Genomic DNA, 25,018 nt, shown 5'->3' with positions numbered 1-25,018 from the left:
AATGCCAAACAGGTTATCCTGCCATTGACTCGTTTGGTGTTTGGTGGATTGGATGATTGAAGTTTGAAGAAACAAGACATATTGGCAATTTAACAATGTATTCATTTCACAAACAGGGGCCTCAGTAGCGTGTGGAAGAACCATACACAGCCACAACAGCCTGGCACCTCCTCCTCATGCTGGTCACCAGCCTGGTCACACACTGCTGTGGGATGGCATCCTATTCTTCAACCAGCATTTGTCGCAAGTCAGCCAACGTGGTTGTGTTGGTCACTCTGGCACAAACAGCACGCCCAAGCTGATCCCACAAGTGTTCAATGGGGTTGGGGTCAGGACTGCTGGCAGGCCATTCCATCCTCTCCACTCCCACATTCTGGAGGTAGTCTCTGATAAACCCCGCCCTGTGGGGGCGAGTGTTGTCATCTTGGAAGATAGAGTTCGGTCCCAGACTGTGGAGATATGGGATAGCCACTAGTTGCAGAATCTCATTTCTATATCTCTCTGCATTGAGATTGCCTCCAATGATGACAAGCCTCAAAACAAGTGTCAATACCAACAGCAAAATAAGCTGTTTGGCATTGGCAGAGAAGATTTGGCAAATTTTTCATGGGCGCATCCCACATACTCAGCGCTGCTGCTCATCCCACAAAAGCATGTTCCTTACAAATGGGGCACCATTTGAAAGGGAACTAAACAGGCTTTCCAACGGTATAAGATGTATTGCCAAAAAGGATTGTTACCACAGAGAAATAATCTACCAAACACAAATTTCCTTACTTTTTGTGCTAAGTTTATATTGTGTGCACTATCGATCTAGGCTAGCATGATAACAGAGAGAGATTAAATAAATCATTATTCTGTCAACTTGTCATACTTCAACCTTTTTCTTTATCTTTTTTTCAACATCTTTTTCTCTTGTAACTTCAACTGTGCTGCAGTACTTAAACCACAGGCGTGAGTTTTGAGACAGTCCGATCCCCCAAACTTCACACTCCATTTCACCAGTCACCTCTCTGACACCCAGACGCATTCAAGCAGCACAGAGAGGAGAGCCATTTCAAAACAATCATGCAAGAAACACAACTATGAAAGTGTCTGGACACACACAGTAAGAATGAGACCTGTGGACAAAAGTAATGGATGGAGCTCGAATGACACCTAGCAAAGACAAAGAACTGCTGAATGCCATCGGAGGTTGTGCATGCGCGCAACTCCATCCATGTGTTTGCACATCATGCTGAGGTGTATCTACAAAGACAGTTTTTTTTTTTTTTTTTTTTTATCAACAAGGCAATGAGGAAAAGAGGAATTCTTTAAGGATCTACTTTCAGAGAGATCAATTTGTGGGCACGACAGCTATACTGAAGCATCTTTAGAGCTGGAACCTGCTGAGTCTCATGTGTTGGGCAGAATGCAGATATCAACCAGTCCTACAGAGTGTCCTAATATGTCCCGTAAACACCTGACAGCATGGCTTTTTGGAATCGCTGAGATACCCATAATCCTTTGGTTGGAGTCAGGGGGTCAACTCACATCATGCTGAGCACACCCAATAAGCTTCAAACAGGCTATAGCCAAGCATCAACATCCAAACCCCCCTCACAGTATTCTGCACATCCTGCAGGCTTGGCTTCTATATATGCAATGTAAATCCAGCATGGGGCAAGGAGCCTATGTGTATAAAAAATACTTGAGGGGACAGCCATTGAAGAATTTGTCTCGTGTCACACTGGGCTTACGACGACAAAACATTTTGCAATGTTCACGAGATCAGGCTTCCTGAACAAAGAGGGGTGAAGGTGAGGTCTTCCGCCTACAATAGTAAAAGCAGCCGCTGACTTACAGTACAGTAATCAGGGGACTGCTGGCTGCAGAAAAACTGCAACGCCTCACCTAGTTCATTATAAGATGACACAACCAATTTGTCCCTCTGCCTGCTGCAATCTACCAAATCTCCCCTGACAAAAGCATTTAGATTAGAGCGCTTTCAGGGAGGGCTGCACTGACATGCGTACCCAGCCTGTAAAAGGGGAAATGAAGTGCCTTTTTAATTCTCCTCCAGGCAAACATAAAACTGTCCAGGTAAGTCATTTGTGGGTTGAATGGAGAGCCATGAGCAAGTTGCCTCTCTGTCGCAATACACCTCGCTCTTTCCCCTTTTTATCCTTCCCTTTCTCTGCAAGGAACTCTGCACAAACACATGCTATTGTGCACACTTACAGCGCACGCACACACACGCACATCCATATCCTCATCTAGAAGATTATTAATCTATTGGTTACATTTTGTCCCATTATTTCTCCCACATAATCCTCTCTCTCTTCCTTTGGCAGCATGCAAATGAGTTTCTGTGAACAAGGAAGCTGCACGTTCCGTTGATTGTTGTGATTGGTGTTTCTTATTCTCTCTTCCTCTCCAGTTTGGCCTACCCAGAAGAATAAAGACCCTCAGACGGAATAGAAAAGTGGACATGGAGGGAGGTGCCATTTCAATTAATAGAATAGAGCATTGTAATCACTTTACTCTTTCAAGTTTTTAAAGAAAACTGGAGTAAGGTCGAAAGGGAAGTAATTCCCCTGGAACATGAACACCTCACCACATTTTGGCTAGAGTTACCAAATACCTTTCATAGCTACAGTACATCAGGTATTCTATTTTTCCTCTTCCAAATATTCACCCAGATTCATACATCATTCCATTTCCTCACGACGGTCGAACTGGTGACAGATGATTAGGTGTTTGTGCGTCTTTCACTTTCTCCTGTGCTTGGTTTTTATTAAAAGATTTTGTCTGTCTCCCTTATTGCACAGACAATGTTGACGGAGAGGGAACATCGTATATAAAAAAATTTCAATCTACGAATCTTATATGAAACCCATAGACTGTCGAGAGATTGCTATGGTTTCTACTCCAAAATGGGGTTGAGAGCAAGGAAACAGCACAGAAACATTGTCTCGGTTTTAAATTAAAACACAAACGCAACTGCGCAGAGATACAGGCCGCAGGCACAGTATAGGTGTAATGAAAATTATGTTACAGTAAAACATAACAGTGAAGCTGTGAGATTGAGAAACATGGATGTCAAAAGACAGTAAAGGTACTCTGGTCTCTCGAGGAAGACGGTGAATGTGTAAAGGCACGGCTGACAATCCATTTCTTTTCTTTAGCCTCAAGTCAAACAAGTACGACCACAGGGAGATGAGCAAAGAGGGAAATAGGTGAGACACTCTAGTACTAAATATTAATGTGAATTGCTTGCAATATAAGTCAACAACTACATAGGGAATTTATGCATTTCAATACATCGTGTTTTAATACTAAAAAAGCAAGTCAAGCGTTGTATCATACCACTGAGACTCTTGTTGTAGCAAATAATTTGTGTTATTACATTCTGAAGACACTATATAGTAGTTGTGATTTGTCTTGCTGCATCATACAGTATCTGTGGGGAGGATGCCAGGATATTCGTACTTACATTTCATTGGTGTATACTAGGGCTGCAACGATTCTTCGAATAACTCGAATAATTCGATTACAAAAAATCCTCGAAGCAAAATTCTTTGCCTCGAAGCTTCGTTAAATCAATGTAATTAAGGTTGTACGGCTCACTGTGTTTCCGCACGGAGGATTATTACTAGCGCACAAGAGGTTTGCGCTTCTGCGGACACAAGACTGACGGCCCATATTACAAATGAACGAAGACGAAAATAGCGAGGGTCTAAAAGGGAGAGAGACAGGCGGCGAGAAAACAACAGAAAGTTTGGGATCAGTTTAAGCTGCAAACATGCTGCTACATCACCTCTGTAACAAACCTCCAGTGTACTCATCCATTCCACGAGAGCCAACCCGACACAAGGTAGCTAACGTCTGCTGCTCGTCCCACCGCGCTGTTTACACAACTAGCCTGCAGCATGCTATTTTGCTAATAGCGATGTTTTACACAACTAGTCTACAACATGCTACTCTGCTAATAGCGATGTTTTACCAAGCTACAACGAAAGCTGTCGGTTTGTAGTGTAACTTTTATTAGTTTGCTTCTAATCTTTGGAAATGTAGCTGCTGCCGAGACAAACCGGCTCCTCCCCCCACATGGCACCTAACAGGGCGGATCTACAGGGGGGGCTGCCCTGTAGCCTTGCCCCAGCGCCCCTAACTTTGGCATTCAAAAACTTGCTTGTAAAACAAACTGCCACTATGTGCACAGGCTTCTTAAAACATTGAAACAAACAATTAATTTATATTAATTCATAATAAATAATAATTGTAGATGTAATCTTAGCCCCCTCCCCAAATCTTAGCTACGTCCTGCATCAAAGTGCAGACGCCGTTCGCACTTTCAGGTCGCACACAGCGAGTCTGCTGCGGTTGGGGGCCCTCTCCGGCAAAGATGGAGCGACTGAGCTGCCCCTCCGAGCCTCTAAAGTGAAGTCTGTTTCCCAGGTGAAGTTAAAACACAGTTTATCTAAAGTTAAATTTGTAATAATTATAATGTCTGCTAAAGGCGAGTCAGTATCAACAACACGCGTCTGTTAGCCAAAAGTCAAATCCCCCTCGTGGGTTGTAAGCGCATTCTGCTGTTGGATTAGTTTGTTTCAGTAAAGAAGAAGAGCATATACAGAATATTACAAACTGGCATGTTTGAATTCATAACGTTTACAGAGGTCGCCGTTTCGGTGGCGTTACGTTACAACACACTCACAGAGCTTGCTGAGACCATCATTTGTATATGATTAGTTAAGGAGTAGGCTACTTGGTTGTGTTTTTTGTTTGTTATTACTTTTTTTTTTTAGAGTAGCGGGTAGTGGTGAGAAAAAGGTAGGGAGGAGGGAAAAGAAGAGTAGAAGGTGAGAGAAGAGATAGGAGGGAGTAGGAGAGAGAAAAATATGGAGACCTTGTTGGTTTATATTTTAATGGTTAAAATTGTTTTTGTTTTTTTGTTGTTAGTATGTAGTTCTTTTATATTAGAATTTGAAGCTTGGTGGAGTGGGTTGAGTAAAAGAAATGTGTAGAATGTTGTAGAGTTTAGGGAGTTTAGGATAGCAGTGTAGGTTCGTTTTGTATGGGGTTTCCGTACCGTTCCCCTGCACCCTACCAGATCTCTTGCTACCCCTTCGTAATGTTCTAGTCCCAGCTACTTAATATGCACGTGAATGACGTCATCATGCATTCTTTATTCTTTCTCCTCACCATAGATATAGCTATGCTCCTCACTGTGTATTAGGCTTCTGAAAATGTGTCCCCCAGAACAGTGTAGTTGAGTAGCCCTGCTGTAAACCCTCTGGTCAGTGAACAGCTCTTTTGCATATCCAGTGCAAAGAGCCAGAGGCAAGAAGGGGAATTGGGTGAAAAATATTAACATTTGGGCCACCAAAAATGTACTATTGTAATGTATTTCTTTTTAAGGGTCTTGGAATTTGGCAATAAAATTTTTTTGCTTTTTCTAAAAAGGAAACCAGTCTTTTGTATATATACAAGCGACAGGTTTCCTTTTTTTTAGTAAACAGCAATAATAAATATTTACTATTGCTGTTTACTAAGTATTTCTTATCCGATTACTCGATTAATCGATGGAATAATCGGTAGAATATTCGATTACTAAAATAATCGATAGCTGCAGCCCTAGTGTATACTTCTTCGTGTGTGGCAGTATGCATGTGTGTCTGTGTGTGTGATTCAGGTCAGGGGATATGGTGGTACTAGTAAAAGCCAGGATGGGGGCTGCAAGTGTTCTCAAACAGCAAACCGGGGGTCGCTTGATGTTTTTATGAAGCGAGTCCGTTTGGAAATGAATCGTTAGTCTCGGTTTTATTGCTCAAATTACCCGAGCCGGTCCTTGTCCTGTTTGCCCTTAATTAACAAGCGTTCAATTCCCCTATTAATTAGCACCAGCTATTAGCTATTTTACATCACTCTTCATTTGTCGACAATTAAAAGGTCTATTATTAAAAGGCACGCCACACGGTTAATTGGGCAAGTGGCTCAGCAGCAGGAGGAGGGAGGGAGGGAAGAGGACAGTGCAGACTCATTGAATGTAGGGAGGAGTCAGAGAGGTCCGCTGTAGTTCTCGCACAACCTTTACAGTCTGTCTGTCTTCAATTTGCTGCCTGACACTCTGTCCTCAAGAGAGAGACCATCTCTCTTACTACTGTCACACACTTACTGCGTTTGGACCCAGGCGGCACGGCTCTGCAGGACGGAGGTTAGGGAATGGGAGGTGTGTGTGGTACTGACAAGTGCAATTTCCGTCATACTACAGGAACTACTGTATACATCCCTTGTGCTGCAGCATTGTTTGGTCGCTTTCTGTAATTGTGTTTAAATGTAATCAGAATCAGAACCTCTTTACAATATAAATACCACAACACAAAGGTTTGTATCAGAATCGAAATATATGAGTAATTTAAAAAGAAATAATTAATGTCTGTGCGTTATGTTCAGCAACACATTTAACTGAAGCTGAAGGTGTGATAAGATATGGGAAATCCAAAAATTACGGAATAACACTTAATGCATGGACAGAAAGAAGAAATATCAGGGTAACAGGGCACAATGTAGAGAATAAGTAAAGATGGGAGGACAAACAGGCAGGAAGAGAGTTTTCAGGAGGAAACACTGTAAAGACAGACAAAGGTGAGCAAGGAAAGACATCAGAGTAGTGGAGGTATCCTTTATCTTCCCCTCACCCTGCCTCACCTCTCCTCACCCCTCGCCCTCTGCCAGGGCTTAACAAGTGGCAGGGGATGCAGGCAGGCCAGAGCTGTGCTGAATGACAGAACAATTACTGCTAACACGCACCAAGATGGAGAGGCAGACATCTCCAAATAGAATTTCACTATGACGTTGCATCACACGCTTACAGGAAGGATTTTGGTAGAAAAGCAAAATTGCCCTGACTGACTGATTGACTGACTGACTGTCCGTCTGACTGACTGTCTGACTGACTTGTAGCTGAGCACAACTGCTTGGAAAGCACTCTGTTTTTTTGTTGCCTCCCATGAAAAAAGGAGGAATAAGCATTTACCCTTGATAAAGGTTGGCTGGTTCTAACTTTAGAAGCAATGTTTGGCAACCCATTTCCTCCAACTCTGACTGTTCATCTGAAAAGGGATTTTTTAAACAAAAAAAAAAAAAAAAATAATAAATTTTTTAAAAAAAAAATAATTAGAAGAGACACCACACATCAGAACATTTCCAATATATCATACATCAGAGATCTAATTGGCTAGAAATGATGTAGAGACATGTGTTTTAGCTTGGGAGGTGAGTCGTCTTTTATTTAGATACAAGCTTACACAATATAAGCAAAAATGTCAATGAGGAAGTTGCTGGAAAGTCACTTAATTGCATTATGGTCTTCGTGTTGCACAGATAGGAAGGTTTGTTGTTATGAAACAATTGATAAATCGATTAGTTGATAAACAGAAACTTAATGGGCAAATATTTTAATAATTATTTCTGTAATTTATCAAATCAAAATCACCAAATTACCTCTGGTTTCAGGTTCATGATTGTGAGCATTTTGCTGCTTTTCTCTATTTAATGTCATCTGAACATCTTGGGGTTTCGGACAAAGCAAGACATTTAAAGATGTCATGTCGGGCTCTGGGAACTTGGATATTTTGTTCACTGTTATTCATAGACTGAACAACAGACTAATTTAGATAATTACATTCACGTTAATTGATAATGAAAATATTTGTTATTTGTCACCCTAATGGTACTGAAAAACATCTTCTAGTGTCATTCTGTGCCTTCTCCTCCGACTCCTAGGAAGCATCTGTTGGTTGATGCAGTCAGTCTCATGCAGCCATCCTGGCTATTACCATCCCCCCCTCCTCCCCACTCCACCCCTGGCATTCCGGCCTCCAACAGCTGCATTACACCACGCTCTCTGACTTTCTAATTAGCTTATCTCGGAAAATAAGGATACTGGGCAATTCTTTGCTCTAGCAGTCTAACAACCAGCAGGCCGCGGGGAGAGTGGTTGGCACCTTGTGTTACCAAGGGGGCTGTTGTCTTCGACAGACTAGTTCAAGAAAATATGCTTTACTGTTTTTTCTCTGTCTCATAAACGGTCTCAGTCCTTTTCTCAATTTCTTGGAATTTTTTCACTTTGAACTTTATAAGGCAAAAAACAATCTTGAGAGCCAATTTAATTTCAAACATTTAATATTTTTTTGTAATTCACGGTTTGCAAGATGAAACAGGTTTGCTTTTATTCAGCAGCTTCTCAACTACACAGATATAGCTACATGAGGCTGTTAATTTGAACGTATGTATTGTTATTAAGCTTTCTTTTTATGACATTTAAAATACAAAAACAATACAATATGTAGTTCCACATACTGTCCAGTGCATGGCACAGGATAACATTCATACTGCTGGTGTTTGATAAACTTTTTAGGAGTCTGTGTGCTTACAGAATAAAGTCCATTGTTAATCTGTCACACATTTCAAAAGCCATGTAGTCCTTTATAATTAGTTTATCCATCATTCATTATTTATCAAACATGTAACCTGTAGCTGTGTTTAAATACCACATGATACGATAAAGCCGGGATTCTGTCAGTTCAGATGTCTCCTGGCTGAAAGTAATGGAGTGAGGGATGGAAAGCAAAAGGCATGGAGGAAGGAATAGAGGATAGATCCTTCCACCTGTAGCAGTGAACGTCCTGCAGGACTGTAATCTGCCAGTTGTCTCTCACTGAGACACCCAGCTAAGCCGAGGCCAGCCAAGCCCTGCAGCCTCCAGCACCAAACCATGCTGGGGCCCCAGGACATAAGGCACCTGCATGGGGAGATAAAGGCTTCAACTCCTGGGCTAATACTGACAATTCTTTTGATAAATACAGATGTGGGGTGGTGGGTGGTGGGGGAGCAATCTTTTCCCGCTCACCCCCTCTCATTCTCTCCTCCCTGTCTACCTGTCTCAGTAATCTCTCTTTCTTGTACTTTGTGTTTTTTCTTCCTCCACTCTGTCTGTTTCTCTGCAACTCACCCGTTTTCTATCTCTCCCTCTCTCAGTAGCTTCTTTATCCTGTCCTGTGTGAGTTTGGATCAGACAGGCGAAGCTCTCCACGCTCTGCCTTTTTATTTATTCCATATCTGTAACTGTCAAAAAGAAGATTGCTACTTTAAGAGCTGTCTGTGCTGTGTTGTGCTCATGGAAAGTCAAATAGAGGAGGTTGTGTTAAAAGCATCTTGACCACTTTGTGGGGACACAAACAATGTCAGCTGTGGTCTTCGAAGACCCAGACATTTGAAAATGGCTCTAAAAGTGCATGACACATGATGCCTTTTAGATGGCAGAGTGCTGAGAGTAGCGGTTAAAACAGTATTAGCCTGGGGAGGTAATTGGAGTCGGGCCTCAGCAACATTACCTCCTGCTGTGCCTGTCACTTAAATACCTATTTATGAGAGCTTATTGAAACATAAACATGGCCAGGGTTGCATCATTAGCAAATTAAGAAAAGCTTTGGGACCTAAATGACCCAACAAGGCTGCTGCTCAGATTAACACCTCAGACATTCAAGATTATGTCAAATGAGGAGTCGAGTCAATTCAGAAAGTGGGACAATAATTACCTGGCACAAGAAACAGGAATATAACTATGTTTTATAAACAACATACTACACACTAATCTGGATCAACGGAAGTACATTTCCAGGATAAAGCCAGACATCCGGCGCGTGACGCCAGGCTTTGTCCCTCACCTCCCACTCTCTGTGTGTTGCTGATGTTAAAATCCCTTTGACACGGGAGACAACAACAAACTTCGAGCTAGCAAGCCACAAACTGAAAATAGCAACTTTTTGAGAAAAATTTGGATCGTGCAATAAGGCAGGCTTGCTTGGTTCTTTCGCTAAATGCTTGTAAAGACTTACAAAGAATATATGTACGGCATTTATTATCTAACTGGGACGTTTTGGGACCAATTGGCTGGATTGCTGTGGTTGAAGTACACATGGCGATAAACTGGTAAGAGCAAATAAGGTTTAACCATGTATCCAGTTCATTTAAATAGCTCATGTTACTGTATTGTGTGAATAGTTAACTTTATTTAATGTTCCAAAACAAGTTCCTTTCCAGGACTATTTTGCAAAGCCACCATTTCTGTGTCCAGAGCTTAGCGCCGCCCAAGACGATTGTGATTGGTTTAAAGATATGCAAACAACCCAGAGCATTATTCAGTTAAATGTGTTAGCATTATTTCCTATCCTAGAATGTTTCTGTGGTGTAGTCAGAGCTTACTCCACAGCGCTGTGGAGATAGGTCTGGCAATGCGAGACTTTCTACACAGAAACTTAACTGAGTGTAATTACACCAATTTTAAAGCGAGCACTTGACAGTTTCACTGTAAATAAATGGTTGGCAGGCTAGCACCATGAAAATGCCATTTCTCCACAAGCACAAGAGAAATTCTGAGTTGTTGCAACTACACCATAAGGAGTCAAAACGGAGAGAGCGAGGCAGACGAGCTGAGCTGCATCATGTTGTACTGTGCCGTATCGGCGACAGCAGTTCATCTTTCCTGTCTACGGTGTCGTGCCCATTGTCTATTCCCATTAGCCTGTGACCGGCATGCTACGGTATGGTCGGTGCGGGCGCTAGGCTAGCAGACGGCTCAGGGTGGCAGATGCCTGGCTTTTCTGTGGATGCCCTCCATCAACTGATGACAGATGTCAGGGCTCCTCTTGGACGGCAACACTTCATCATGCTACCCTGTTCCCCTTCCTCGCCCCACTGGATTTACCAGCCTGCTTGGCAGACGCTGTGCCCAACCTCACTGCACCAGCCCTGTTCCCTCCTGCCACACCTATTTATTCACACACACACACACACACACACACACACACACACACACACACACACACACACACACACACACACACACACACACACACACACACACACACACACACACACACACACACACACTCTGCATCCATCAGTCAAGCGTTATTACATCAGACAGCCGTCATACTGGCAACCAATGGATCACATGCTAATGCGCTCAGACGCATCCACTCTGGAAATCTAAAGCATCAGTCTTTAGGGTGTGTGTGTGTGTACTTTTGGGCAGAGAAGAAAAGTTGTAGAAAGACTTTAAATAGTCAGTTTTATTTTAAAAATGAAATTGCATTAAAGTGCAAAGCATTCCCCTGGAATTGGTGCTAATGTTGTTATTGCACACTTACCATTTTGGCCTGCTGGTAGACTTGACTACGGGAGACATGCCATCTCTGTACAGGCTCTTGGTCTTGGAGAAGTTGACCACATTGAAAATGACTCTCTGAAAGACAGTGAAAAACATAGAAGCCACACCATTAAAACCACCAAAAATGAGTTTTTTTACACTAGTATTACTTTGGAGCAACGTTTATATCAGCATTTTTGTTTGTAATGTGTAAAGAAATGCAGAATTGCGTCAACAAAGCCAGTGGAGAAAGAAGGCTGTGAGCTAGCAAATGTATGTAAACGTTTTAAAATTTCCAACAATTCTGCTTTGCTATTACTTAATGAGGAAGAAAAGGCATGAAATAAGTTTGTCAGGCCTCAAGGTTACACAGAATGCCTAAAGGTGAGTAACATTCAATGTTACTTTGAAAACAGGGCACCTTTAATATTTCGTCATATTTGTTAGAATCCAGTAAAATGTGAAAAAAAAACTTTTGAAGCAATAAAAAAGCATAACCTGAGACTGAAACTGACAGTAGCAAAACAAAGAAAGGCTTATGCAGCGTACACATGAGTAGAAAGCAGTAAATTGACTCATTCTTTATGATAATTTTCTTCCAGTGTGACATATGAGTGGCTTTAAATTATAAACCAACAAACTGCAGAAGAAGCTCAGAGAGAGGTAAAAGTTGCCACTACCACAATGGATTACACTGACAAAACACAAAATCACCACACATTAACATTACAGTGAGGAGATAAGGTGGCTTTAATGTCCTGCAGATGATCCCATGTTGCAGTTACAAAGTTCCAGATAAAATGCAGCAGCTCCGAGGAGTGCCAGCCTCTAATCTGGGAGGACATTACAGTTCTCCCCAGAGGGATCCTGCCTGGCCCAAAACATTAAGCTTTGCCTGCAGCGCAGAGGACAGCCATGGTGTCTGGCTTTCCACCTCCTCTGGACCAAGGACTTTCTTCTTGAGCTCAAATATTGTGGAACAGCCCTTCCTCACTCCCACCTCCAGCATGCATGATAAGGATCAGGAGGAGTGGGGAAATGTGGAGAGAGAAATGGATAAATACACTTTTTAAAAAGTCAAATGAATGGCAATGGTAATACTGCGGTGAGGTAAATGAATCCTATTGATGGGGCATATCAAATTACCAACTAAGTCCAGGTGGTGGAAGTTAACTGGGTGCTACTGAAATCCTATTACAGACTCCCCACCCGCCTCTCCCTCCTTTTCTTTCTCCTTCCCCTCCCCCTCATCCATTTCTCCCTTTTTCTCCTGCCTAGCATCAGAGGAATGGGGATTGCGGATTGTGGCAAGCTGATTCAGACTTAGGTAAAATGACATCTAACTGATGTTGAGACTGGCAGCAGGCTCCTGTAGCAGGGAGATAAGACCATTGCTGCTGGCATTTCAATTACACTTTACTGCCCCGCACATCTGTTGCGAGAGCTACTTTTCAGCCTTTTCCCCTCAGGCAAATGCAGCCTTACTCTGACTCCACTGGTTTTCTTTGACTGCACAGCCTCCTCCTTCATTCTTTATCCACAACAAATTCAGATTGTCTTCCTCCTTAGCTTCACTCTACCCACTGTTTGTAATCTATTTGTTCGGCCTGTTTAACTCAGAGGGAGCTGAGGCTGGACAGATGACAAAGACACCGGGCCGGCAAAGAAAAAGAAGGCTGAATTGCAGGCAGAATGATACACAATACAAGGGCAGGAGACAATAAAGCAGAGGAAAAAGGTGCTGCAGCTTGTAGAGACATACAGCAGGGACAGATACAAAGAGACAGAAGATAATTACACAACAGTGACAGGAAGTCACAGAGAAGTAAAGAAAATAAACTGGGCTCTACTGGCTCAGCGGACAGATGTGGAGGACACAGACAGGTGGGCTGGTAGGTCGGGGGCAGGCACGCGGCATGTAGAAGTCTCAGTCTCCCTCTGTGCTTTTCTAATTTTATTGAAGCCAAACAGATTAAAAGAAAATCTGTTCGCCCTGTGACTCAACATCAGATCACAAAGCCAGTCTTTAACCTAAAAGACAAGAGGAACTTTGAGAAGCTTAAAAGCAAGGTAGGAAAACCCTGGACAATTTACTAAAAAGCACCAGACCTGCCTGGGAACGACTTTCAAGATACAAGACTGTTGTATTATTCCTTTAGAGTAGCATCTGTTATCTAGTGTAGTAGGTTCATTCAGTGTCTCTTTTTCCAGCAGGAGCTTCTTCTCAGATTTCTATACAGAAGTTATTAGAATTGTTTATCGGTAAAACATCCTCTGCTTCATCTGCCACTCAAACAACAATTCTGCAGTTGGGTTCACTTGAAGCCCTGAAAATAAGAAGAGGCGCAAGTGCAAAGAATGATGGCCAGTACGCATAGATTTGGGCTGTGAAACATAGATTTTCATAATATGTCCCCAAAAGTCACTGAAGTACTGACAAATTAAACATTCAGAAATGTGTATGCGAGTGTTCATATGGTTGTATAGTGCTTACGCGGCTGAAGTTACACAGGTTCAAGAGGACCAGTGCAATTTTGATATTCGTTTTTGCATGAAATTGTACTTGCGTTTCCATCTGCTAAGACCACCTCTTATCACAAATGCAAAGCCACAAAGATCCATTTTTGTGGCTTTGGTTGACAGGAGCTTCAACATCACCCAAACCCTTTCATGTATGTTAAGTTTTGCCTCTTTGATTTTGATTCACTCTTTTTTTTTTTTATCAAGTCCAGATTAAATGCACTCCAAAATACAACTTTAAATGTGGTTACAACATAGTCTGTTCTAGAATAATTTGTCAAATTATAATGAATGAACTATGGAAAACATAAGTTAAACTATTTGTGGCTGCGAGCATACTTGACCAACAAATTTGATTATTATTCTCTCTCTCTCTCTCTCTCTCTCTCACACACATGCATGCACGTGTGCAAACACACACAATAGAATCAAACAAACTGCTGTGGGGCGAATTCTCTAGATCGTTAGAACTTACGCACAACCAGGACCAATTTAGAACACTTGTGTGTGCATGTGTGTTTGTGTGCATGTGTCTGCACATGTGTGCTGCCCTGGAAGATTTAATTAGGCTGGGAGCAGTTAGAAGAGATTAACATCCATGCTGTCTGAGCTGTCATGTCGACGGAGCGTGTCAAAGCCCTCCGCCATCCCCATCACTGCTGAATTACAGACTGGAACAGGTGTCTCTGCGGTGTCACAACACACACTACACGGATGACAATAGGCGTCCTTTAATATTGCATCCAAACTATTACATTTCTGAAAATGATTTGATAACAGTTCAAACTTCTTTGGCTGTTACAACGAGTTACAACGTGCAAAACTCAAATGAACCTTAATGGTGCAATAAGTAAGATTTCCACTCTCTCGCAGCAGCAAATAACTTTAACGTATCTGCAGGGACTTAATGAGGTAGTTCATCAAAACCAATGACTCAAGGAAAACGTTCCCAAAAAATTCCAAAAATTACTAATACGACTTAAAAGTAGTCCTTTTCGAAAGTAACATATACAAACACAGAGTCACATAGATGTGTGCTGTGAGTGTGAGCTGTGCATGTTTTAGGTGACAGTCTAATTTCTTACCCCAACCTCTTTGCTAACCTTTAAACAGATTAGCCAGCCAGCCACAGTGTTTGGCACAAAAATAGCCTTGCCGGTGCCGCCTTAAGGATAGGATTGTGTTTAGGACCAAACACTGTCTTTTGATCTCCATCGATCCAGCCTGTGGCCAGATAGCATCGCTTCCTGGAAGAAGCCTGGATAAATTATTAAAGAAACCATTCTAAATGTGTAGTCAAAGACCTCTGCAGAGAGAATGAGCACTTTGTCCTTTTGATAGTGATGGTTGAGCAGACTTTAGTATGAATAATCTGAAACATAATAATGATGTCTCCAGAATGTGAAAGCTGTTACTGGGAACATTAAGTTCTGAAACTACACTAATTAAACACTTGTAGGTTTGTTAACTATAGTTATTGACATATATTCAAGTGGAACTTAAGAGTTTGAATTTATTACACATTCAGGAATAAGTGTTTCTTCAAAATGGAAACTATAGGCCTGTTTTACTGTTAACATGATTAACAGGTATGTGCCTTCTGAATTGTTAACAACTCATGCTGGCTGAAATGCTGTTATGACAACATGTGTTGTTAAAGTACTGGTACTGTATAGAAGCCAAAACTGAAATTACCTGTTATAGAATTACATTATTACACACAATTGATATCAAGATGTAAGTGCAGATGGTAATGGAAACAGAATGTGTATGTTGTTACTGTAGGTGGCCTACAGCTTAGAGAGATTGTCCTATCATAGTTTGGCAAGACTCCATTGTGCTAATGGCTCTCTGTGCAAGCAACAGAAACTGAAACCCCAGACTCAGGTAAGAGCAAAAATGTGATTATTTTTTTTTAACTTTAAAATGAGTTCATCATGGAAACATTATTATTCCCACAACACTGCACTGCCCAGTGGTCTAAACAACAATGTAGTTGAGACAAATCGTCCCATCACGTGTCAGGTGAGGTTTCCTGTTCTCATCACCAAATTGTGGTTCACTGAATCACCTTGGCCACAGTGTGATTTCCTTGTAGCATAACACAAGCGAGCAGAGCAGATCTGTGAGCCCTGAGACAGGCATCAGAGACAGGCAGGCTGATAGCTGCTGGCAGCTCTGCCTGTTCCTCTCTTGTTGTCTTTGATCAGTCTGATCACTGACGCACAGCGTGCCAACTACCCACAGTACTGGGGACTACCTGACACCGCCAGGAGCACAATACACACACACACTCCACAGTGCACAGTCCAACACATGTGCACGCACACACATACACACACAAATACTGTACAGTACCCATAATTACTGTAATGGGGAATGAAACAGACACAATTAATAAAGGCAGAATGGTTAAACAAAGCATCAATGTGACACACATTACAGTGATTTATGATGGCTTTGACTCAGTTTTCACGACAGAGTTTTAATGTGTAAAACAAAAAATAAAATGCTAGTCTCCTAATTTTCTGCTTAAATCTCATAGCATATAAAATGGCAACAAGTGTATCACACAAGGTAATGTATTTTGCATCAAGGTTCAGATCATCAGAACAATTGTTGCACTTAAAAAAAAAAGGGTCATAATCAAATGATACTGTCAAACAATACTGATTCTCATATTGTATGCAATGGGCATTATACAGTATATTGAACTGTGAGAGGATTTGTAATGTACAGCCCATGGGTTAATGTGAAATGATGTACAAATCCCATAGTGGTGAAGTGATGACTAATTATGTAGTGTTGCTCCTCAGCTGGGCAATGTCTAAGTAATGAGACATGTTTGCAAACAGATGTTGAACTAATGTAGTGATCTGTACGGCTTATAATAAAGACCTGGACTAGGGCTGCACATACATCCATAATCAAGTATTCTACAATTTTTTTTTTAACAATCAATTCGGTAAGAATATGATTATATGATGATTTTAAAGGTGCCCTCCCACACAAAACCGCTTTTACTTGCATTTTTTGAAATATGTTAGGTCCATATGTGTTTGTGTTATGTGGTGAATGTGAAAATGAACTGCTACCTCCTCTGTCAGCTCTAGCCACTGAACAGAAATAAGCAGAGAAATCAGGCCAATTACAAAAGCTGGTCAGCCTGACATCATATTGCCTGAGCTCATTACTATTCATGAGTTCGCCCAGTTGGGCTGGGTAAAGGATTCTGACAGCCAGGCTCTCATTGGCTAGCTGTTAGCCAATCAGATTCAAACAGCTTAGCTTGTTGAATATTAATGAGAACTGGCAGAAATCGGGCTGAGTCTTCCTTTAGGCTTTCTGTACCACGCTAGAATGGCTTGAAACAAGGTAACCAAGGCATTTTTTCCACAAAAAATGTTACAGAGTCCATGGTAGAACTTCAGACATTACCACAAAGTAATGAAGTACGTGTGGCAGGGCACCTTTAAAGAGTAAGAAAAACATTTTTTGGAGAGGAGAAGGAATAAAAGCAATACACAGCATACTAAAAGTATATCAAGAATGTGGTTTAAGCCTTCCTGATTGCAGCAACATGTTTAAATGTTTCAGTGGTAAATTGTGCCAGAGTTGGTATATGTCACAGCTGTTCAACTGTACTGGCATAACATTCTGCAAGTTACATGAACAACATGACATTGTGTTCCACTGACAGATATCACTTCCTGGCAGGTGCCATTTGGAACTGCAATGTCACTGGCAGATTCCGATCCTCATAGGCAGCTGTCATTTAGTTAATGCCTTTGTGGTATCTAAGCTAGTGGAATAGCCTTAGCTAGACAGTATTTGGAGAACTACTGTTTATCACAACCTGGGTTTTGTTTTAATAGCTCGTGTCATTGGTTATGATAATATTATGGGGCTTACCTGGTTAAATAAATGTTAGAAAATAAAAAATAGAACTAATTGTTCTCACCTAACTGCTGAAATCTCCGACCATGGTGACATCACTTTAAATAGACCTAACGAGGCAACAAACATGGCAGACAGGTTGTAAACAAACACTAATTATTTGGAAGACAAAACGGAGGCAAGCAGTAAGTTACAACCAAACTGTCTACTGTAAGCATCAGCTTCAACATTGACTCATCATACTTGCCGTTGTTGTGCCACTCACGGTTTACATTGTGGGTATGCTTACTTTTAGTGTTACCTCCAAATAAAGTGGTTTTGATAATCAGGCAAAATTGTCATCTTGTTGCCAACTTTTCCCCCACTGTATAAAAAATCAAGACATTTACAAAGGTTTGGGGGCCCTTTTAAAAACAGTAGTTAGTGCATAAAGTTGCTGTTTTTAATGTAAAATGATCCCAGATTAAAATGCATACACTAATCACCACCTTGTGCCAACATGAGAAAATAAAAGAAATATTCTGTACTATTATTCTATTTTCAGCTGGACAGATAATATGGGTTGAAATCAAATTTACATGAAATGCTACCGGTTGTTTATTTTAGCACTCACTGAAAAAGCAGGAAGCCTTTTTGGGGGGACTCCCCAGGGGGGCATTATGGTGAAGGCCTGCTCAAGCAGGGCAGCTCAGCTGTGGCTATAAGCTCCTGTAAAGCCTGGTGACAGTGGGGGAAGGTCACAGGCGTGCAATAGGTGGGGACACCTGAACAGTATGACAGGAGAAGGGACAACCTGAGGCCCTATGGGACAGGATGGAGGTCGCAGTCTAATGTGTGTAGGGTGGGACACGTGTGTGTGTGTGTGTGTGTGTGTGTGTGTGTGTGTGTGTGTGTGTGTGTGTGTGTGTGTGTGTGTGTGTGTGTGTTCTGTGTCTGTCAGGGAGACAGGAGTACATGCATGACTTTGAGCTAAGTCTGCTATACATAACCTGACCATTCACAAAGTCACATACTGACAATGTCAACCAGTACAACTAAATGCCAACATTGTCACTTACACCCCCCCATTGACACACACACTTTACTATTACAGCTGTCTTCTACCTCCCCACCTTTTTTTTCTCTTCAGTGTGATGTTGTTGCTGACATGTTTAGATCCCCAATGACCAATGTCAACTTAAGGTGCTGACACAAGGACGAGGAGAATGGGACCCTTTAAACACATTACAGGTACACAAACACAGAGACAGACACTGACCCCACTCTGCTACAAGTCACACACACCTGAAGGTGAACTGACAAAACAACACAGTAATATTCCTACAGTAGATTTGGTTTGTTTGTACTTAGTCTGAGATGCCCCGTGGAAAAGTGAGCTAATATGTGGGGGAAGTTGTGAGATACCTAGCTATTGATCCTGGGGGCCACAAGTCCCAGCAGCAGCCTTTTAAATGTCAGCTTTTAATTTCCTTCTCCCTTTTTCACTGAAAAAGATTTATTCAAAGCAGTGCTGTTCCAAGAGATATCAGATAGCACGGTGACAGTCTTTTAAAGGGCTTTTGTTTGGTTTAGGCATTCATGGCTTTTTGTATCAGACTCTTTTATTCAACCAGACGAGGAGGAAGTTTCTGTATTGGGCACTGAGTTGAAAGGCAATCTCTCCCTTCCATTGTAAGGCGATGTACAACTGGAACTTCTTTAATTAGGGCTTCTCTCACATTGAGTGACAGCAATGGCCAAAACCCTCCAGACGCTGATGGAGGTCACACACAACCACAGATGCACAGACACATACAAGCACACAAACACACACCAGAATTGTTAAACATTAACCTTTTGTATTATGGAAGAATATTTAACAGCTCACACAATACACTAGCTGTAAAAGTGCAGAGATAAACATTAGTTTACCTCTACAGAGATCTTGTATCGCCTTCATTTAATTACCAAGCCACATGCTACAGAAATAATGGCGGCACTATAATAAGATCACACGTTAATGTTGTGATTTGATAATAAGCGTCCTTGTGTGTGTTTTTGTCTGCAGTGTGTCCTTTTTTTGAGTCGATATGTTTAGAATGTGTCACGGTCAGATCGCTACATATTGTCAGATGTATAGGGGCTCTAGTATGTCTAGCATATTAATTGACTGGGTGTTTGGAAAGCTCCTTGGCAATAACTCCCTATGTTCTTTAAACATGCATTCCTTGTATTACCACCCTGCCCACATTTACCTTCACAGCCATGAACACATAAGTATGGAACATCCCATTTATCCAAAATAACACAGCATGTGTTATTCTACACTTATTCACTCTTTTATTGTGTCACTTAGAAATCTATAATAAAAAGGAATGGCAGTGATGTCCCGATTAAGTTATTTTGGTTTTAAGTATTGGGAATCTGCCGATACTGAGTCTGATGCAATACTTATATTTACCTAAATGTTCTGACACATAGAAATAACGGCTGTTTATTTTTCAGGGTCAGCTAATTTATCCAAAGAAGGTACACTTTCAAAATGATTAAGTTTAAATTACCAATATGATATAAATAAAAGTGGAAAAACATTACTCCAGAGAATGGAATTGATTTTGGTCTGTTGCTACTCACGCTATAACATTAATAAGCAACAGCTGATTTGACCTGCCAGCGGTTTATTATTTGCGAAAGCGACAGTCAGAGTCAGCACTGACTGAAAATGAGAATGAAAAGCTGCTACCTGAATGTTGTGTGCACTTAACTTTGCTAATACGAAATAAGGAAGATAGATAACTCATTTGCTAGCATCAGAGTTTAGCGACTTTGTGTATTTTGACAACTTGGACGTCAGGACTAAAGAGTCCCAAATAATTTTTCACATTCGTATACTCTGCTTGCACGCTAGAGCACGGCTGTGGTAAAGGTGAGCAGCTTTACAACACTAGACAAATTGGACAAAACACAGTGTTGTGCAAGTGAAGTGCGAACAGTGTGCAGGACTTTGTAGACAGGCAGGAGTTGGCATTATTCCATGTGTGGTTAGGCTTAGGCAACAATAGTACTTTGGTAAAGGTAAGGAAAACAAGATCACAATGTTTGCCTAACTGTAACCAAGTGCTGTGATTGCTTAAAAATAACCTTAACAAAGTTAAATTGTGCTTTACCTGCTATGAGTCGATACTGTACTGCAAGAGCAGATTTTGCAAGGAAAACAAATGCAATGCATTGGCAGTGAATATTTAGTAAATATGTTTCTCCAATACATGTATGCCTGTCTGTATGTTAATTGAAAATGCAATCCAGGCTGCATTATGTTTCTAATTAGTAGTAGATGGAAGTCATTTCTAAGAGGCAGGACTGTATAACATTCTTTTCAATGTTCATATAAACATGCCGCAGATCTGAAACTGGCTCCACTATACCATACCACGACAATGGGCAATTTTCAAGGTAATTCACAGTATTGTGAATCGGTGTACAAACAGGAAAAGCACAACAAGAAGAATATAGTACACTCTTTCTAACATCTATGGTTGAAAGAAAGAAGACTTGTTTAGATTACAAGCACATGTTCTAGCTACTATGCTGTGACGAGGACAGAGCTAGTTCCAGCCAGTCCACTTCCACTCCCTCAGCAGCAGCACTGCCACCGCCACAGGCACTCAGTGAGGGATGAACAGAGCATCTCTAACAGCCAACTGCTGCACTTCTCCTCTTCCCTCCTTCCCTTTCCCTCCACACATTTGTCTCCTCACCTTATTTTTTCCCCTCGCCTTCTGCTTTAAACATGGAAGAGTTAATTTGCTCATTCTGCAGGAAGCATCTCTTTTTATTTATCTTTCTTCTTGTGTTTTTTCCTCTCTCTCTCTCTCTCAGGCAGGGCTGTGCTGTCAGGCCCTTCCATAGCAGTGGGGTTGTCAGGAGTGATGGATGACTATCAACCTTCTGCTGTCTTCCACTACGCTCCTGGGAGATTTACAGGCTCGCTGACTACCAGGCATGAAAACCAATCTCTCTTTCTCATTCTTCCCTCCCTTCCTCCATCCATGCCTGCCTCGCTTCTTCCATCTCACTCCCTCTATTTCAACATCTCCTCCATTACAAAAAAAAGCTCTCTTAATGGAGAGATGTGTGCAAAACAACATTGAAATTCGTGTGTGTACAGAGGGAGGCTATTGCTCCTCTTGAGGGTTATTGTGGATGTGTCAGAGAGGAATAGCGTCCTCAGAGTGAAACGCCTGGTCTTTGACAGCCTATCTTGCCCATCTTCATCTTCATCTTCTCCACTGCTTCCAGCTCCTTCACAGACTTGTAACACATGGGCATCCATCCATGTTCCTCTTGCTTGTGGTAATTAGAAGAAAGGTGCTGGGCTAATTGCTGTCTCAAAATAGTAATTGCTTTATTATTACGACCATTTTTGGTAATGATCGTTCAAAGGCATTATGTTAATGTAATTAAACGGTTTCATTATTATTCTTGCTTGCACTAATTGACGGCATTTTCCAAGGCTGGGCCCCTAAATAAAGTTGTATCTTTGCTGCAATGAGCAGACAACATGAGAAGTCACAGACAGAAAGAGTATGCTTAACAATTCTGTCACTTGCTTACAAGACTCTGTTGTCAACATTATCTGGTTTAGGCGTTCATGGCTTTTTGTATCAGACTCTTTTATTCAACCAGACGAGGAGGAAGTTTCTGTATTGGGCAGTGAATTGAAAGGCAATCTCTCCCTTCCATTGTAAGGCGATGTACAACTGGAACTTCTTTAATTAGGGCTTCTCTCACATTGAGTGACAGCAATGACCAATACCCTCCAGACACTGATGGAGGTCACACACACACACACACACACACACACACACACACACACACACACACACACACACACACACACACACACACACACACACACACACACGCGAACTCTACAAGATTAACTTTTGGTATTATGGAAGAAAATTTAACTGCTCACACAATAAACTCGTTGTGAAAGTGCAGAGATAAACATTAGTTTACCTTTTACGAAAGTCTTTTATTGCTTTCATTTAATTACTGAGCCACATACTGCACATGCTACAGAAACATGGCGGCACTATAATTAGATCACACATTCACGCTGTGATTTGATAATGACTTTGTCTAATCGACTAGTTGACGATAGTTCATCGGCTAATTGACAATACTTTCCAAGGCTGGGCCCCTAAATAAAGTTGTACTGAAAAACATGCTAGACAACATGACAAGTCACAGACGAAAAGAGTAAGCTTAACAATTCTGCCACCGGCTTATGAGGCTCTGTGTTGTCAACATTATCTTCGTTGACAAAAAGCAAAACCAATATTATGTTCAGGTCATTCAAGCAGAGTGAAAGATACCACAGATATCATGACACCAGACCAGGGAACAAACATTTAGCCCAGTGATGTTTCCTTGACCACAGACCCAAATCAACTAAGACATATTAACCATGAATGATCAAATATTGTGTCTCCAAATCTCATGGACATTTCCCATAACCACTACCTTTCAAAAACTGTCTGGGGAGGAAACCCATATTTGCATTAATTTGCAAATTTAGGAAAGGAACCATGCTGGCTAGTGGAATAAATATGAGCACACAGTGCTGACACCACTCTTCAAAAAGAAGGTAATAGACATAAATGACATGTAAATGTTATTTAGATTGCCATCTAATAGCATGCAAAGCAGCACTTTCAGATATTTGAATTAGAAAATGTGGCCCCACCTTGATCTTGGTCTGCGTATAGTAATGATACCTGTGAGTGTGTGTGTGTATGTATGTGTGTGTGTGTGTGTGTGTGTGTGTGTGTGTGTGGTGTGTGTGTGTGTGTCTCTCTCTCTCTCTCTCTGTTTGTCTGTGTATGCATGAGTGTGCATGCATGTATGTGATATAGACTCCATAATGATCTCTGGTCCAATCTGTCAGTACAATACATAGTTTATGTAGTGTAACAGGTAAACTCATGTGCAGCGCTTTCATTGACATTCGGCAGGCTCATTAAAATCAGATCACATCGCAGGAGGACAGCTTGAGGAAAATCCTTGTTCTCTTTCCTGTGCTTGACTTTTGCTTATATGGGCCTTGTTAGCTTTGAACCTATCAGGTCTCTACTCATGAGTGACAAGGCTGGATTGGCATCAGACAAAGAAAAGGCGTACACAGCTTCAGGTGAATTACAGCCACTGGCTTAAGATGCCAGTCGGATCTAAAGCTTGCCTGCCTGACAACATTATGCATACTTGTGTACTTGGATTTACACGTTGTAAAATGTGATAGAACATGAATAAACACCACTACACAAATAGAAAGGATAAGTTGTAAAAGAGCAAGGATAGCTTAGCTGATGTGTTCACTCAAACAAGACACAATCCTGACTGTGCAGGGTTAGGATAGGTCAAAGACTAGATTTGGCCACCAGCTGTTTCAAGCCTGCACTCTTGTAATATCCGGCATCAGAGTAAATATGTTATTTTTGTTTTCTTGCACATAAAAAAAAAAAAATATATCACCCACACCCTCAAAAAAAAAAAAAAAATTTTTTTTAAAAATAATTTTTTTTTTTTTTTTAGAAAGAGATAAAAATGCAAAAATAAGGAAGAAAGAGGAAGAAGGGGAATGAAAAATTTTTTTTTTTTTTTTTTTTTTTTTTTTTTTGGGGGGGGGGGGGGGGTGTTTATTTTTTGTGTGTGTGTGTGTGTGTGTGTGTGTGTGTGTGTGTGTGTGTGTGTGTGTGTGTGTGCGTGTGTGTGCGCGCGTGTGCATGCATGAGTGCGTGCGTGCATGAGTGCGTGCGTGCATGAGTGCGTGTGTGCGTGCGTGCATCTGTATCGACTAGCGCGAGTGTGTGAACCCGGCATTAAGTCTATAAATGCATCCTTGCTGGTCATTTCACTCAGCCAGCCTAGCCCCCCCATACTCCTCCAGATGCTATCTCTCTCTTCCTCTGTAATTTTCCCAACCAGATGTGAATATGCAGATGTGAGGTGCAGAGAGAGGGGTGGAGCAATAAAATCATAAATAAACAGGAGCTTTGGGGGTTTTCCTGCCACAGTAACTGCTGCTATTTGACCTCCAGCGGTCTGTGGAGGGCAGGGATGATAGATCTGCCCTTCTCCGTCCTACAGCTGTTCACACATCAACAGCAGAAGTTCCAATTAAAACGTTGAAGTGGCGGCATCTTTATCGCTACTGACACTCTAGAGGCTCATGTGTCACTTCAGGCCTGAATGAGCTGATGAAGGAGACTTGGTGAAGAGAGAGGAGGTAGGGAGGTTAATGAGAGTCCAGTACTACTGGCAGCCTATATTCTCAGTCTCTTCTCTGTGCTGCCACAGGCCTTCACTCTGACACACTCTGATATAACACATTCAGACTAACTTGAAGGCTTGCTGAAAACA

General features: G+C 41.5%; 1 protein-coding gene across 4 annotated transcripts in view; it reads right to left on the bottom strand.

Annotated features, from left to right (window-relative positions):
- Positions 1-25,018, bottom strand: part of agbl4 (AGBL carboxypeptidase 4) — a 429,765-nt gene that overhangs the window by 164,607 nt on the left and 240,140 nt on the right. For all 4 annotated transcript variants that reach the window (XM_039811721.1, XM_039811718.1, XM_039811719.1 and 1 more), the window contains one exon: positions 11,199-11,293. In XM_039811721.1, coding sequence (XP_039667655.1) covers positions 11,199-11,293 — 95 coding nt within the window. The remainder of the gene's footprint in view (positions 1-11,198; positions 11,294-25,018) is intronic.

The sequence above is a fragment of the Perca fluviatilis genome, chromosome 9 (genome assembly GCF_010015445.1).
Source record: "Perca fluviatilis chromosome 9, GENO_Pfluv_1.0, whole genome shotgun sequence".
NCBI lineage: Eukaryota > Metazoa > Chordata > Actinopteri > Perciformes > Percidae > Perca > Perca fluviatilis.
Note: the sequence above shows the minus strand (reverse complement) of the source record. Positions and strands in the feature narration are given on the sequence as shown.